Source organism: Stomoxys calcitrans, chromosome 1 (assembly GCF_963082655.1).
Source record: "Stomoxys calcitrans chromosome 1, idStoCalc2.1, whole genome shotgun sequence".
Classification (NCBI taxonomy): domain Eukaryota; kingdom Metazoa; phylum Arthropoda; class Insecta; order Diptera; family Muscidae; genus Stomoxys; species Stomoxys calcitrans.
In genome coordinates, this window is record NC_081552.1 from 154,880,924 (window position 1) to 154,899,612 (window position 18,689).

Consider the following 18,689-nt stretch of genomic DNA (forward strand, 5'->3'; position numbering starts at 1 on the left):
ACCAAATTTTAAGACGATCGGATGAAAATCGCGACCTGTAGTTTGTACACAAATTAACATGGACAGACGAACAGACAGACGAACAGGCAAACGGACATACAGACAGACGGGCGGCTAAATCGAATCAGAAAGTGATTCTGAGTCGATCGGTATACTTATCAATGGGTCTATCTTTCTTCCTTTTGGGCGTAACAAACAAATGCACTAAGTTATTATACCCTGTACTACAGTAGTATTGTAGGTTATAAAAACACCAAACCCCGAACTTGAATTGAAAAACCGCAAAATAAAATCGCAAGGAAATTTTTCTTAGAGAAACTTTTATCGAAATATTGTTTTTAGAGAAAATGTTTTTGATGTGTGATGTGTCTTCAAAGAAACTTTCAATAATTTTTTCACACTTATGTCATTGAAATTAAAAAAAAAAATAAAAAATTTAATTAAAATTTTGTCTTAAGAAAAAATTTCATTAATATTTTGTCTTAAGGATTTTTATACCCTCCACCATAAGATGGGGGGTATACTAATTTCGTCATTCTGTTTGTAACTACTCGAAATATTCGTCTGAGACCCCATAAAGTGTATATATTCTTGATCGTCGCGACATTTTATATCGATCTAGCCATGTCCGTCCGTCCGTCTGTCGGTCGAAAGCACGCTTACTTCCGAAGGAGTAAAGCTAGCCGCTTGAAATTTTGCACAAATACTTCTTATTAGTGTAGGTCGGTTGGTATTGTAAATGGGCCATATCGGTCCATGTTTTGATATAGCTGCCATATAAACCGATCTTGGGTTTTGACTTCTTGAGCCTCTAGAGTGCGCAATTCTTATCCGATTGGAATGAAATTTTGCACGACGTGTTTTGTTATGATATCCAACAGCTTTGCCAAGTATGGTTCAAATCGGTCCATGTTTTGATATAGCTGCCATATAAACCGATCTTGGGTCTTGACTTCTTGAGCCTCTAGAGGTCGCAATTCTTATCCGATTGGAATGAAATTTTGCACGACGTGTTTTGTTATGATATCCAATAAATGTGCCAAGTATGGTTCAAATCGGTTGATAACCTGATATAGCTGACATGTAAACCGATCTGGGATCTTGACTTCTTGAGCCTCTAGAGGTCGCAATTATTATCCGATTTGCTTGAAATTATGTTTCGGTCTATAGCCCGATACAGCTCCCATATAAATCGATCTCTCTATTTTACTTCTTGAGCCCCCAAAGGGCTCAATTCTCATTGGAATTGGCTGACATTTTACACAGGTCTCCAACATGTAATAATATAATAATAGCAGAGCAAATCTTTTCTTATATCCTTTTTTGCCTAAGAAGAGATGCCGGGAGAAGAACTTGGCAAATGCGATCCATGGTAGAGGGTATGTAAGATTCGGCCCGGCCGAACTTAGCACGCTTTTACTTGTTTTTTTTAATTTCTATCGTAAGAAATAATTTCATTAGATTTTATCTTTAACACGCGTCATTAAAACTATCTATTGTCTTTAAAAATTTCTCTGAAATATTATCTTAAAATATGTTCTTGAAATTTTGTGTTTAGAAAATTGTTCATCAAAAATTAGTTTTTAAAAAGGATTTCAATTGAAAAATTCTTTAGAAAACAATTCACAAAAATTTTTTTCACTGCGTTTGAAAAAAAAACTCAAAAAAATTTTATGTTTTAGAAAAAAATATCTTTAAAAAGTTATGCTTTAAAAAATTTCAATGCAATTTTTACAGACAAAATTTCAATGAATGTATGTAGAATTTCCACCAAAATCCATACATATTTTAAAAGTCATAGAGGAAATAGTTGTGCAAAATTTTGAGAAGATCAGTTGATAAATGCGCTTGCAAAAGCTTTGGGAGTGAAAATCGGGCGACACACATACATGGGAGCTATATCGAAATCTGAACCGAATTCTGAAACTCTCAATTGCCAAATGACGATATTATTGCAGTATTAGTCGAAATCGGACGAACGTATACGAGATCTGATCAAAAATAAACGTTATTTTCAAATTTCGTGAGTTACGTATGTTCGATTTTCACATTTGTTTTTCTGTGATGTTTGTATACATGTCTGTTATATATGTTGTTAGTATCAGCCATTTTCTATTGAGATTTTTTTTTTGACGTATAAAAAGGTAAGTCGTGTTTTGGTGTGCTCTTCGATTTTTGACTATTCGAGAAAATGCTTCAGCGAAACTGTAATAAGTTTTGTGTAACCAAAAAGCGCGTATTTGGAAGCTACCGTAGCGCAGAGGTTAGCATGTCCGCCTATGACGCTGAATGCCTGGGTTCGAATCCTGGAGAGACCATCAGAAAAAAAATTTCACCGGCGGTTTTCCTCTCCTAATACTGGCAATATTTGTGAGGTGTTATGCCATGTAAAAACTTCTCTACAAAGAGGTGTGGCATTGTGGCACGCTATTCGGACTCGGCTATAAAAAGGAGCCCCCTTATTATTGAGCTTAAACTTGAATAGGACTGCACTCATTGATGTGTGAGAAGTTTGCCCCTGTTCCTTAGTGCATGGGAAAAATTTGCAAAAACGCGTTTCAAAAGTGTTTCAAGGATTGGAAAAAAGTAAAAAATTGGAAAAATATCTAAGGGAATTACTTTGAAGGAGACAAGATAGTTATAGGTGAATAAATAAATACTTTTTGTAAAAAAAGTTTATATAACGATTATATTTTGGTCAGACTACGTATATGGGAGCTACGTTTATTCAAACCCGAATCGATTTCTTCTAATTTCAATATGCTTCGTCTCTAGGCCAAAAATGATGCCAGTAATAAATTTGTACACAAATTAAAATGGACAGAAAGACAGACAGACGGACATAGCTAAATCGAATCTGAAAGAAATTCTGAGCCGATCGGTATGATTGTTAAGAGGTGTTTATCTCTTCCTTGTACCACAGTAGTGGTGTAGGGTATAAAAATACTAAAAACTTGCACCCGATTTTCAAACAAGCTCAGTTTTCGAACAGTTTGAAAGTCCATACTCAGTAACGTAGTACGAAACAATTTTTAAGTGTTTAGTAGTATAAACTAAAATCAATCTGGACCCAATGACCCATTTGCAATGGCCAACGACCCACATCAATAAGAAGTAGCTATGAAATTTTTCATGCGGCTGGCCTCATTCATTCGAACGCTATCGTGATTTCGGCTATCTGTTGAACGGATGCACGAATGTGGCTATTCTGATTTAACATATTAACGATGAATGGGTAGAAAATACCCAAGAAGAGAACTGTCTTAGAAATTCTAGTTCGAGTTATTAAAGAGGTAATCTAATGAAATTTGAATATGTGTAGGCGAATGAAAAATAAAATTCTCGTCATGTTAGGTCATGTTTTGTTGGAATCTAGTCATTCCGTTTGTAACACCTCGAAATATTCGTCTAAGACCCCATAAAGTATATATATTCTTGATCGTCTCGACGTTCTGAATCGATCTAGTTATGTCCGTCCGTCTGTCGAAATCACGATAGATGTCGAACGCGTAGAGCTAGCTGCTTGAAATTTTTCACATATATTTAATTTTGATGTAGGTGGTGTAAATAGGCCAAATCGGTTCAGATTTAGAAACCGATCTCATGTATGTAGTGTTCTGTTCTGACTTCAAACAAATGTGCTAAGTACGGTCCAACTCGGTCTATAACCTAATATAGCTCCCATATAAACCGATATCCCGATTTGACTTCTTGAGCCACTGGGAGTCGCAATTTTCGTCCGATTTGGCTGAAAGTTTGCACGTAATGTTCTGTTGTGACTTCCAACAACTGTGACAAGTACGGTTTGAACCGGTCTATAACCTGATATAGCTCCTATATCAACGTATCTCACGATTTGACTTCTTGAGCCTTTACAAGCCGCAACTTTTGTCCGATTTGGCTGAAATGTTGCATATAGTGTTCTGTTGTGACTTCCAACAACTATGCCAAGTACGGTTCAAATCGGTCTAAAACCTGATATAGCCCCCATGTAAACCGGTCTCTCAAATGTTTTCTTCTTTGACAGAAGTTTGGTATGTAGAATAAAATTATGCCCTTCATCTAAATTTGTTTCGTATAAATTTTTAGCAGATTCGGTCCGGACGAACTTAGACAAAAAATTTTCTCTAAATTTTAAGCAGTGAGATTTTTGTAAATCATTTTAGAGCCTTGTTGTATTTGATGGTTTCTATATATTAAACAAATAAATAAAGGACGTTAAGCTTACTACTTTAGAAAGCAGGTGCGGTTTTATGTCAATGTAATGGCCATAAAATATTAAGCAAACTATTTTCTTTGTAATAAAAGCTTATTGGCTTAGCAAATAAAAAGGTTTCTTTTTTTAATTTTAAAAATTTAAAAAAAAATTTTTAAAAAAATTTTAAAAATTTAAGTGATGGATTCGTCTCCGAAGTCAAAGACTAGCAATCTTCCCGGAGTCGAGTCGAGCAATTTTTACTCGACTCCGCAAACGCGAATTAAATCTGGAAAAAATTGATTTATATTTGGATGTAGCTCCCATATACACGTTCGTTCGATTTGGTCTAATAATGCAACTATGTGGTCATTTGTTAGCAATCGCTTCAGATTTAGGTACAGCTTCCATATATATTTATCGGCCGATTTTCGCTTTTAGGGTCTCTGCAAGCACATTTATCCAACGATCTTCTCAAAATTTTGCACGACGCTTTCTCCTACTACTACCGCAATATGTATGGATTTACATCGGAATCGGTTCTGTTTTAGATATAGCTTCCATATATGTCTTTGTCCGATTTTGGCTAATACTGTTATAATATGGTGATTTGCTAATCGACCATCTAATAGTTTCTTTATTATTATTTAAGAAATCTTTTCAATTAAAAATATTTTTTTGTAGTTTCAACAATCAGTTCTGAAAGGATTTGCATGCCATTGCCTTTCATATACACCGAAAGACTGGCAGGAGTCAAGGGTGGTCGGTTGAGACTGCCCTGCACAAGGTTGTGCATAAAATAAAAGAAACTTAATGCCAAGAAGTACAAATTGGCGGTATGTATTGACATCGAGGGGACTTTTAACAATGTGAGGACCCACACTGGTCGAATCTTTATAGCAGTACCGGGTGGACCGGTTCTTTAGAGACTGGATAAATCATATGCTAGGGAAGAGGCCGTTACGTTTTGAGTCGCATGACATCAAAATAAAGAAGAAAGTGACATAGGGTACGCCACAGGGGGACATTTGATAGCAACTCATATGGTTGATAGCTACTCCTATACGGATCCTGACAGAGGAGGGATTTGAACTCGTTTGCCACGCAGACGATGTTATAATACTTCTCAGGGGTAGGGATTCGAATCAGCTTCGTAGGAAGGACGAAAGTATATTGGAGATGGCATACGACCTGACTATTGGATATGGCATACGACCTACTTGCCTGATTACGAGGAAGGTGGTACCAATTTGACGCTCCACGTGTCATCAACATAACGATTTCGATATCTAACAAGGTCAAATTCTCTAGGAAGTAACGTAACTGGAAGTTACACATTTGTGAGCGTACCAGATGTTGGGCGCCATGTAAATGGGCCGTAAGCTCGAAAATGGTCTGCCTTTACAGGAGCGTAATAAGTCCAATACTTACTCTCAGTACAGGGGAGAGCTGGAAAACTATCGACATTCGATATTTTTGATATTTCTAATAATAAATATTTATACTACCGTTCATTTTCCATCACCTATTTTTCAAACGAAAATGAGAAGTAACAAGTAAAAAGATGTTAAGTTCGGTCGGAATTCATACCTTATGCCGTATAGGAGCTATATCGAAATATGTTCCGATTCGGACCAAATACTAATAAGTAGAAGTCATTGTTCAATTGTGTGTAACAAAATATTGACCTTTTTAGTTGCTATATCTAAAAATAAATTGATCTGAACCATATACGACACGGATGTCGAAAAGCCTAACATAAGTCACTGTGTCAAATTTCAGTGAAATCGGATTATAAATGCGCCTTTTATGGGGCCAAGACAAATTTCAGAAAAATGTCGAAGAGACTAGCACAATTCACTGCCCCAAATCTTAATCGAGAGATCGGTCTATATGACAACTATATCCAAATCTGGACCGATCTGGGCCATATTCCAGGAAGATATCGAGGGGCCTAACATAACTCACTGTCACAAATTTCGGTCACATCGGACAATAAATGCGCCTTTTATGGGCTCAAAACCTTAAATCGATAAATCGGTCTATTTGGCGGCTATATCCAAATCTCAACCGATCTGTGCCATATTGCAGAAGTATATCGAGGGGCTTAATTAAACTGACTGTCCCAAATTTCGGCGACATCGTACAATAAATGGGCCTTTTATGTGCCCAAAGCCTTTAATCTAGAGATCGGTCCATATAGCAGCTATATCCAAATCTGAACCGATCTGGGCCAAATTTAAGAAGGATGTCGAAGGACCTTACACAACTCACTGTCCCAAATTTCGGCGACATCCGACAATAAATGGGCCTTTTATGTGCCCAAAGCCTTTAATCGAGAGATCGGTCTATATGACAGCTATATCCAAATCTAGACCGATCGGGGCCAAATTGAAGAAAGGTGATAAAGGGCCTAACACAACCCACTGCCCCAAATTTCGGCAAAATCGGATAACAAATGTGGCTTTTATGGGCCTAAGACCCTAAATCGGCGGATCGGTCTATATGGGGGCTATATCAAGATATAGTCCGAGATAGGCAATCTTCGAACTTAACCCGCTTATAGACAAAAAAGAATCTGTGCAAAGTTTCAGCTCAATATCTCTATTTTTAAAGACTGAAGCAACAGACAAGCGGACTGACATGGCTAGATCGTCTTGGATTTGTAAGCTGATCAAGAATATATATACTTAATAGGGTCGGAAATGGATATTTTGGATGTGTTGCAAACGGAATGACAAAATGAATGTACCCTCATTCTTCGGGGGTGGGTATAAAAAAATGCACAGACCGAATTAAACCAAATTTAATAAAGTCAGTTGGAAGTCATGAGAGAAATCATTGTATATAACTTAAGCCCAATCGGATGAAAATTGCGTCCTCTATAGACGCAATGTATCTTATGTATCTCTTCACAAACGAAAAAGAAAAAATGAAGGTATTTAAGCAAGTTTTTTCAATAATGACTAATTAATGAAAATACTTTGTTCGGCAAAATAATGTAAAAAATACACTTTTTCACATTTTTTGACTTCCAAACTGTATAACATTAACTGAATAATCATATGTGGACACTTATCGGGGCAAAATCATTGTAAATTTTGTCACGAATTCAAATCATGCTTAAAAATCGAACCACAATTCTTCGGAAATTGCAAAATACAAAGCAGATCTCGGTCAAAATTGCACAAAAAAATTAAAGTCGAATATCTCCGAAACCAGTGGCGATATTGTAGACCTCAAGCGGACTTTTTGTAGGAATTTTCGAGCACTATCCAGAAAACACCGTTCTCACGCAGCGTATTTTTTACTAGTTTTTTTTTTCAATTTTCTCCCGCTTTGCGTTGTTGTATGCCTGCAAAATATTTTCTAGTTGCAGACAGATTATAACGACAAATTGATGGTGGCTTTTAATAATGTGGTCAGATATGTTTATGGTCTGCAAAGACGAAAACATATTACACCATATACAAAACTTTTATATGGTGTGGCACAAACATTTACTTATGAATGGTTATTGTACAATAAACCCACTTTAACATTTCATATTCAAAAATCTCAGTTGCAGCCCAATAACTAAAGTTCGATTATTTATTTAACTTTGGCAACCCTATGCCAATTAGGTGATAGTGCAGAAGAAAATTGTTATTGCTTCGGTTTTGTGACAATCGGTTCCAGAAATTATCATACTTATTTGTCTAACAATAATTAAAAAAAAAGCTGCAGTTCACTAAGAACATATGCAGTTTTTCTTATCACAAGCAAGTGGGATATAAAAGCATCCAGTTTAAAACACTTAAAAAAAAATTTTTTTTTACCGGTGCAGCGTCGGGTGTTGAGTTTATTTTTTTTAGTTTGCATCACTGAGCAAAATCACAAAATTTGCACAAATAGCCATCGGAACATCTCAAATTGCAATGAATTATAGCCAGCGTAACTTTAGAACAACGCCTTTATCTCGTTTAATGCTTTTTTAATGAATTCAATGTGTTCCAATAGATTTGCAATCAGCTGATTCACACCGAACAACCAATTACAAAATGTTTATTTTTGCTTTTGTTTATTTGGGACTTTCATGGACATGTTTCAAAACATGTATACGCGTCCGTTTCAAATTCTTTCGATTATCTGCAGTAGACGTTTTTGCAAAATTTTGTAAAATTTTTATTAAAATTTGTGTTAATTAATAAAGTAGTAGAAAATATTTTGAACCCTTAAGTGGAGTGGACGTATTATTATTTCACTCCGCAAGAATTTTCCTGTAAATCGTAATAGGTCACTATTTTTGAAAGAAAAATTTAAGTCACTCAAGGATAGCTGCGATAGAGGTATCCATTAGGCGGTTGATGATCTGCGTCTGTTTCCAGTGGAGCGGCAGATCTAGGGCCTGGGAGTAGGCTTAGAATGGACTCCAAAGACCCAACAGCTGCGGTGGTGGTATCAGGCCGCAGCATGTTGTCTGCTCCCGGCTCCACTAGCCGACAGACGACTGGTCAGCAGGGGCTTTTGACGAAGACACCTGGTTCGAGACTTAGGAACAAGGCCGAAGCTATTCTTTCTTCGCATGCCTATAATTTTCCTAGGCCATTGGCCTTCCCCGGCAAACCAATACGCTCTTTGAGAGGTTGTCATAATAGAAGACGCATCGCTCTCAGGTTTATTGAGAGGCTTGGTGCGAATGATCCTAATACTCTCACAATTGGGCTCGGGAATTCGCTGCAAATGCTACCCCAAAGACTACATGTCTAGATTCGGAAACTGCACCTGGAGGGCATCCCATGCCTAAAACAGTCAGGGCGAACAACAGTAAAATGGGTCCAAGAACCTTTGCTAATGTCCCTAGGGACAGTTTAGTGATGGCAGCTGTCGACAAGGGAGAAGAACAGGGCTGCATACCTAGGAATAATTGGAGTGGGATAGTCCATGGATTGTCATCAGTATACTCCGATGTCCTTGCGGAATTTCCTGGGTCTCCTCCAGTTTGTGACGATGCAGGCTGGTATCGTGTCCCATACATACTAATTGCCTTCGGGGATCAACGCTCAATTGAAATGTATCGTTGTGCGGTAAAAAAGATTGGTGAGATCTGGCCAGGTGCAGCACTAGATTTAGTCAAGAAGGAAGATGTTCCTTCTCGACCAATGGCACATGCTTGGATACCAAGGGTTCCCTCAGATCCTGAATCGATACTTGAAAGACTTAGTAGATTGAACTGGAAGATTTGTAGATTGGATGGAGCTGGTGGTGAACGGAGACACCCCCTCTACTTTGGAATATATCCATTAACAATATATTATTGTCTCTGGAAGAAAAAGGCGTAAAAGTGGTCGCGTATGCTGATGACGTGGCAATTGTGGTTAGGGAAAAGATTCCCAGCACTCTAAGAGATATACTTCAGGAAGCTCTACGCGCAACAGCAAAGTGGGATACCGAAATTGGTCTAGGTATAAATCCGTGCAAGATAGAAGTAGTTCTTTTCAGCAGGAGATACAAGTTGCCTACAGTGGAACCTGTCTGCTTGGGTGGACAAAATGTTCCATTTACAGAAAGTGCAAAATACCTGAATGTTTTGCTGGACAGAAAATTGAACTACAAATCCAACATTTTGGAAAGGGCAATAAAGGCAACTCTTGCCCTATACGTGTCATGCATTGGGTATTTACTGCGCTTGTCAAACCTATAATGCTATATGGTGTTGTGGTCTGGTGGACGGCGCTTCAAAACTACACCTTCTGTTCAATTTTCAGCCGGATCCAAGGGATGGGTTGTTTGTGCATTACAGCAGCATTGAGGACGGCACCATCTGATGCACTGAATTTAATGCTACACCTAATGCCTCCAATGTGGGGAAGATGATGAGACGTTGGAGCATTTCGTATGTCATTGCCCGACTTTTGCGGCTAACAGACACCGATACTTAGGTGGGCATACGATGCCAGATATGAATCAACTTAGGGGATCGGTATGAAAAACAATTAAGGATTTTGTAAGTAGCACAGAATTCCTAACTTGAAATTTTCTTTTTCGAGGTTACTTTAAGTTTTTAGAGCGCGCAACAAGTCGATTACTGGCTTAGGTGTATGTCTATAGTGGCATGGGGCGAATTAATATCTGCACCCTCTTTCCAACCTAATTTAACCCAATGCCTCTCGACATCGTGGCTAGACAAATTGCTGTGACCGCTGCTGTTAGGCTAAGGGAGCTTTCTCTTTAGTCATGCGGTGCCTACGGATACTGTGTTATCCTTGATACAATGCTCGATATCTCAGGCACTTCGCACTATAAATTTGTTTGTTATTTATTTTTTTCTTAATAGTAATACATAAGTCTCCTCGATCAAAAAAAACGTATTACAACAATATATGTATACTCATAAATAAACACTAAAAAGTTAAATACTTCACAGTTACGAAAAGATATAAGATTCTTAGGCTAATTCATTTTAATTGGCTCCTTAGCCATAACAAGATTATGCGACAACTTAAACTGTTGGATTTTTGAACAAGTCCCATGTTAGCAATACAAAAAGATTCAAGCAACAACACTAAGTTTGATCTGTACAATAGAAGTTAATAAGTTTTAAGCGAAAAACATTATTCGAGTGTGAACAGATTCTTAACTCGGCGGGCAATACATTCCAACACCTGGTCACACGATTACAGAATGATCTATCGAAAACAGACCTAAATATACGGGGCAAGTTTATCTGAGTACTCCTACTCGAGCGAGAAAAATTGAAGTATCTACGCAGTGTTACTGGTGTTCCACTTTTTATAACTTTGTAAAAGAATAAAATATTTCGTAGATCAATAAAACGGGCAAAAGAAGTTCCCAAAAAGGTTTTGACATACTCTGAAATGTGGTCACAAACACGTAGATTATATACAAACCTAGCTACTGCATTCATCACCCGTTTCAGTTGTAGAAGATTATAGTCAAACGTTCCTGACGTTATCTCCAAGGCATTAACAGAGCGTGAACAAGTCTGATTTTCACCCACGAAGGAAAATAAATACCTGCCGAATACAACCGACGCAAAATACCATAAACTCGAGAATAGAGAAAGTCAATATGACAACCGAAATTAAGGTCTTTATCAATCACTATCCCCAAACATTTAATCCTATTAACAAAATTTACTCTAGAATTCCCCACAAAAATATCAAACCCAGCTTGCGACTGGGATCCAAAAGGTAATGCCTTAGTTTTTGAAGGGTGGATAGAAAGCGAGTTAAGACTAGACCAAAACAAGATTCGACCTATAGAAGCATTAATATTCATCTCCAGAATATTGCTAGAACCACGATCCACACTAAAAAGAAGATATTGCCCAAAAAGTAATTGCGGATTTTTTAAAAGAAAGTAAATGCATTTTTAATAAAACTTAGAATGAACTTTAATCAAATATACTTTTTTTACACATTTTTTCTAAAGCAAGCTAAAAGTAACAGCTGATAACTGACGGAAGAAAGAATGCAATTACAGAGTCACAAGCTGTGAAAAAAATTTGTCAACGCCGACTATAAGTCAGGATATCTAGACTTAAAAAGATCTACCGCTTTGCTGTCACTGGCTAGAACAGACGTCTCAATCATTGTGTCCATCATGACACGTCACTGTCTGATCGGAAAACATGTTGACAGACTGAAGTTTGCCAGTAACGTCTTTTGCAGAAGCTGTGAGGACATCGAGGAAGAAGAGACTAATGGGCTGTCTGTATGTTTGTCACACACTGACGGTCATTGTGTGTCCTACACAGGAGTTCCACTTTAGGTTCACATTTATTTGAGAACCTGTCTGATTTAGTGGATATGAACATTCGCAAGTTGTTGAGCTTTCTAAAGCGATCTGGATGGTTCAATGGTAGGAACTAGAAGGCGTCTTCCCTCTCCTGTTGCTGTCTAGTCTAGTCTAGACATCGGACCCAAAGATATACAGATGAAGTGTGAGGCTATGAGGATTAAGACTATGGGCGAATGGATAGAGGATGGAAGCAGGTCACACCATCGCGGTATAATCGAGGCGACGATAGGAAAACTGGAATGAATGAAAGAGATTTTCAATCAGATACCTGAGACGACACTCGAAGTCGAGTGTGAGGCATTGCTGCCAGCGGCAAATTCTTGGATTCATGCTATACGGATGGAAACTTGGCATCAGGGCAATAACAACCAGGACGGTAAGGTCATGAACAGTCTTGCAGTGTAAGAAGGTTATGAACGCCGTCTCTGAGGAAGTCACGATCTGCAAGAACAGACTTGGCAGTGAAGGCCAGAGGACTGCCGTAAATAAACTTGCTTAATCCAAAGTCTTTCGGGGCGACGCAGTCGGAGTTAAGTACGTGGTCGACAACACCGTGAAAAAGCAAAACAGCTAGTAAGACGACGCAAATCCTATGGGAAGATCCGGATCGTTACTACTAAAAGGAAGTTAGAAGGAGATCAGCAAAGCTTTCGGTATCATAACGGGTTCATGCAGCAAGTAATAGCGTTTGCAGGGCATGTGGAAAAGATAATGAGACGTTTCACAGTGGGACAGAACCGAAAAAACTAGTAAAAAATATGCCGTGTGAGAACCGGTAGAGATATCTCTTTGAAATTTAGAATGGTATTTGGGAAATCGGCTCTAAGTTGCCCGGGAGGCTTTGGCAGGCTCCTAAATTTGGTTGCCTCAGTATTTCGAAAAATTTTTGGGGTTGTCAAATCTTTGTTTACGTTCAATTTTCAGAATTTTTGGTTTTGCTGGATAGTGTCAAAAATCCCTACAAAGTCCGCTTGAGTTCTACAATATCTCGTCTTGTTTCGGGGATATTCGACTTTTAATTTTTTTGCACTTTGACCAAGATCTGCTTCGTATTTTGCAATTTACAAAGGCATTTGTTGTTCGATTTTCAGCTTGGACAACCAAGGGCCTTAATATTTTGCACACGATCTCGTTAACACCTCAGCTCTAGCTGTTCCAAATTTCAAAAAGATATCTTTACCCGTTCGCACACATCATATTTTTTAGTAGTTTTTTCGGTTCTATCCCAATGTGCGGTGGAGCATTTATTATGCCATTTCCCGGCTGACAGACACCGGCACTTAGATGGGCATGAACCGTCTTGGTGGTGGAATTCCTGACTTGGATTTTTTTAGGTTACTTTTTAGTATTTGGAGTACACAACAGTCCGCTAGCTTGAGGTGGATTTATATTCGCATAAATTTTCGGATAGGTTATGTTAGTTTAAAGAGACAATTTGAAGTCAGACTTGCTTAGATATGTCGGTTCATTGGGAAATCACAGGAGGATAAGAACAAAATATCTTTAAAAAGCCTAAACTCAAAGAAATTTGTTAGTTAGAACAGCTTATGTGTTTACTGTAATAGCAATAAATTTTAAATGAAAATAGGACAGCAAAAATGTTTTCAGATGGCAAAAAAAGGAATATGACCTAAAAATCCTGCAATGCTTAAAAGCCGTTATATTTAAGCTTATCTCTTAATATTAAATGTAAATAGCTTAAATTTTTTCTAATTTTTTAAAATTTTATAATTTTCAGAGGATTTCAAATGACAGCAGACAAAATACCGACATACGCATTTAAACAAAAATTGTACGTCTATAATTTCAAAAAAAAAATATATATTATTTCTTGACAGCGACAGAGCCTTCTATGTAGACGACTATGGCATGAAGGTCTGTATCTGTGGATTTGTCCTTGCCTTGTGATGGATAATGAAACTCACACCAAAGACCCCATTCGTGCGAAGTTTCTGCCTAATCGAATAAAATTGTTATGTTTTATTCTTCCCTATTTTTATACCCACCACCGAAGGATGGGGGTATATTCATTTTGTCATTCCGTTTGCAACACATCGAAATATCCATTTCCGACCCTATAAAGTACATATATTCTTGTTAAAAAAAAATCAGCGTAAAAATCTAAGACGATGTGGAAATGTCCGTCCGTCTGTCCGTCTGTTTGTTGAAATCACGCTACAGTCTTCAAAAATAGAAATATTGAGCTGAAATGTTGCACAGATTTTTTTTCTGTCCATAAGCAGGTTAAGATGGGCTATATCGGACTATATCTTGATATAGCCCCCATATAGACCGATCCGCCGATTTAGGGTCTTAGGAGAATAAAAGCCACATTTATTATCCGACGTTGCTGAAATTTGGGACAGTGAGTTGTGTTATGCCCCTCGACAGCCTTCGTCAATTTGACCTAGATCGGTCCAGATTTGGATATAGCTGCCATATAGACCGATCCTCCGATTTAGGGTTTTAGGCCCATAAAAGCCACATTTATTATCCGATTTTGCCGAAACTTGGGACAGTGAGTTGTGTTTGACCCTTCGACATCCTTCGTCAATTTGTCTCATTTCGGTACAGATTTGGATACAGCTGTCATATAGACCGATCCTCCGATTAAGGGTCTTAGGCCAATAAAAGGCGCATTTATTGTCAGATTTCGCCGAAATTTGGGACATTGAGTTAAGTTAAACCCCTTGACATAGTTCTGCATTATGGCACAGATCGGTGAAGATTTAGATATATCTGCCATATAGACCGATCTCTCGGTTTTGGGTTTTGGGGCCAGAAAAAGCGCATTTATTGTCCGATGTCGCGGCAATTTGGGACAGTGAGTTGTGTTGGGCCCTTCGATATCCTTCTTCAATTTCACTCAGGTCGGTCCAGATTTGGATATAGCTGTCATATAGACCGATCTCTCGATTTAATATTTTGGGCCCATAAAAGGCGCATTTATTGTCCGATGATGCCGAAATTTGGGACAGAGAGTTAAGTTAAGCCCCCCCACATATTTCTGCAATTTGGTCTAGATCGATCAAGATTTGCATATAACTGCCATATAGACCGATATCTCGATTTAAAGTCTTGGCCCCAAAAAGGCGCATTTATAATCCGATTTAACTGAAATTTGACACATCGACATCCATATATTTTTCAGATCGGTTTAAATTTAGATATAGCTACTAAAAAGATCAATATTTTGTTATACATAATTGAACATTGACTTGTACTCATTAGTATTTGGTCCAAGTAGGATCATATTTCGATGTAACTGCTATGGGACATAAGGTATGCAATTTTCGCTGGATTTTGATGAAAGGTGGTTTACATATATACCCGAGGTGGTGGGTATCCAAAGTTCGGCCCGGCCGTACTTAACGCCTTTTTACTTGTTTTTTTTTATTCTTAAGTCTATAGCTACATATATCCTTACAGACTAATTTAAATATACATATGTACAAACAACATTAATATTTAACTAGGATTTAAGTATATTACATTTTTTTTTAATGAGTATATATCCTCAGTAAAATCAAAAAGATGATAGGTTTAGGTAAGAGTGGCAGTCCTTTACAGACTCACTTAGACAATTTTAAGTCTATTGTTATACCACATGATCATTATTTGCAAAATCGTTTTTATGATATTGAATATTAAGAAGTTGAAATTTTCTCGTTGGTCTTGAAGGAACGTTAATATTAAGCAGGCGCAACAAACATTCAGACTTCAAATTCCCGTGTAAAACATTTGAGATGAAAGTGATGTTTAACATTTTCCTGTGACTACTGAGAGTAGGGAGCTTTATTTAATCTAAACGTATAGGAAGGAAGTGTTTGATAATTCCAACCACGATTACGAAGGTAAATAGCAGAAATTGTTTCTGTATTAACTCAATTTTATTTCTGTGAATAGTGTAAACCAGATCCCAAATAACGGTTCCATATTCAAGTGTACTTGGGACAAGAGAAATATATAAGTTTTAGTAACTGAAGGATCATTAAATTATTTACTCGATATTTTCATAAATCCAAGAGAACTAAAAGATTTATTCACCCTTATAGAAATATGTTGTCTAAAATTTAATTTACGATCTAAGAGGATGCCAAGATCTAGAAACGTTTCTTCTATGTCAATTTAACGACCGTTAAGATGATAACTTTTTGGCAAGTGTTGCGTTCTATAGAAAAACATTGATTTACATTTCGAGATATTAGTTCCATTAAATTTACATTACACCACAAACAAAAGTTATCAAGATCGAGTTGTAACAAATCCTGCTCAGAAGGGACACAGAGCGATTGGCAAATTTTGACGTCATCAGCATACATCAAGATTGAAGAATTTTTAATAACAGAAGGTAAATCATTTATAAACAGATTAAAAAGAATTGGACCCAGATGACTGCCCTGTGGAACACCGGATTTCACAATAATTGACTTAGAATAAGAATCGCCGAACTGTACATTCTGAACACGTCCAGATAAATAAGAACTAACCCACTTTTATAATACAGGAGGACCCGACCCGAGTTTACTGAGCTTAAACAAAAGTAGGCCCTGATTGACTTTATCGAACGCCTTACTAAAGTCGATATATATAGCATCAGTCTGTTTCCTCTGCCTAAATCCATCATTGACAAGAGCTACTAACTGTAAAACATTTGTAACAGTTGATCGAGCTTTACGAAACCCATGTTGCTCATCTGAATAAATTGAAGAAACTTGATGGGAGATGTTATCAGTTATAATCTTAACTTAACTTTGCAATGCCTCTATAATATAGCATTTCTTCCATTTAGGTTCAAGGCCTAATTTTATAGATCTATTGAAAATCACGGTTAAAGCAAATTTAAGGTGACCAGGGCAAAAGTTAAATACACTAGCGCGTACCCCATCAGGGCCTGGTTTAAAAGAGCATTTTAGAGATTTCAAGGTTTTAGAAACGGTATAATTAGTTATTCAAGGCATACTTATTAAAGAGGATTGAAGAATCTCGTACAGATATTCCGAGTTCATATTATACATTTTATCAGAATAAGTCGAGGCGAAAAAGTTTGCAAACATGTTACAAATTTCTTTATTTCCTTCGGCGATAAGTGAACCATGTTTAAGTGTTAGGAACTATTGGGTTGCCCAAAAAGTAATTGCGGATTTTTCATATAGTCGGCGTTGACAAATTTTTTCACAGCTTGTGACTCTGTAATTGCATTCTTTCTTCTGTCAGTTATCAGCTGTTACTTTTAGCTTGCTTTAGAAAAAAAGTTTAAAAAAAAATTTATTTGATTAAAGTTCATTCTAAGTTTTATTAAAAATGCATTTACTTTCTTTTAAAAAATCCGCAATTCCTTTTTGGGCAACCCAATATTTCATACATTGAACACAAGCTTAAGGTGTCTCGGGCTGGATTATAGAATTATTATTCTGCCGTCTAGGTGCTCTAGATGTCAAATCGAATGATCGGTTCATAGGAGATCTGTTTATCACAATAATCGAAGAGTCAAATTTAAACACATCGTCTCCAGATATTGAGAAACTACGTAACTGAAAATGAAAAGTATTTGAACAAAGTTTTTCTATTCTATATGATTTAACTCTATCAAGTTAATATGTAAAGTTATCTCCCCATAATATATAAAAAACGCTTCCCTTTGAACCCTTATTACTTCACTATCATTAAAGTTTTTCAATGAGGTATTTTCTTTATTGCAGAATGTTTATGGACTTGCTGTGATTTACACTTTAGTCGAGTTGGTAAAGCTGGATTTGAAGCCATCGCTGCTCCCATACATACTCTTACACATATAGGCAGCCAAAGGAATTTACAAAACAAAGCCTGGTCACAGCGAAATGCACTTACCAAATATGTTTGATACGAAATGGCTTCCCGCTGCTTGTGGTAGTTTAGCTCCCGCCCTTATACCCCCCGCTCACATGGCCATTCTCTGGTTCTTTTGGGAGAATTATGCCCGCTACGTGGACAAACACTTTTGTACCTGCTCGTGTTGGGATACAGTCTTCAAGGGCCCATATGAGTCTGGGGTGGCTGCCTACAAACACATGTACTTCAATGCCACACAGAACACATTTAAAATGTGGCTCCTCACGGTGTTCGCCGTCATTGGGTTGTACGAATGCATTAAGCGGCTGATAGTGCTTATCCTGCAACAACGCTTACGCTACTCCATGTTGGTACTGTTCAGCCTATCCATATTTTCCCACTACTATGCGTGGTGGGCGTACATGAACTACTACAACGACGACTATTACCAACAATGGAATCATCAGTTATTCTTTACGGTGAGTGAAGACATTTTGACGATTTGTTAAGTGTTTAATGGTTAAATACTGCGACGCCATATCACTTTAGCCAAATTCTTAAAAAGTATAAAAAAATTTGATCAATTCATTGGTTTTTTCAAAACAGTGGTATATTCATTTTATCAATCCGTTGGGAAATTTTTCTTTAATACCAAAACAGTAGAAACGTATTTTCATTCAAAGCCGATCTTGTTCATCATCAGTTAAAGCGTAGCGTAAAAACGAGTACAACCAGAGAAATAAGTTACCAAAAACAGCAAACATGTTTGCTTAAACAACAGAAAATCTGCTGAAAATGGGACAGTAGAAATTTTTTGCCTAAACAGCTAACAATTTCTGTTGATTTTTGAGGTGGTAAGTTAGGTTAGGTTCAAAAGAGG

General features: G+C 37.3%; 1 protein-coding gene across 4 annotated transcripts in view; it reads left to right on the top strand.

Annotated features, from left to right (window-relative positions):
* The window catches only part of LOC106089408 (uncharacterized), a 60,072-nt gene that overhangs the window by 29,407 nt on the left and 11,976 nt on the right, over positions 1 to 18,689 (top strand). For all 4 annotated transcript variants that reach the window (XM_013255246.2, XM_059361008.1, XM_013255249.2 and 1 more), the window contains exon 2: positions 17,701 to 18,288. In XM_013255246.2, the coding sequence (XP_013110700.1) occupies positions 17,839 to 18,288 (450 nt within the window). In that variant the 5' untranslated portion in view covers positions 17,701 to 17,838. The remainder of the gene's footprint in view (positions 1 to 17,700; positions 18,289 to 18,689) is intronic.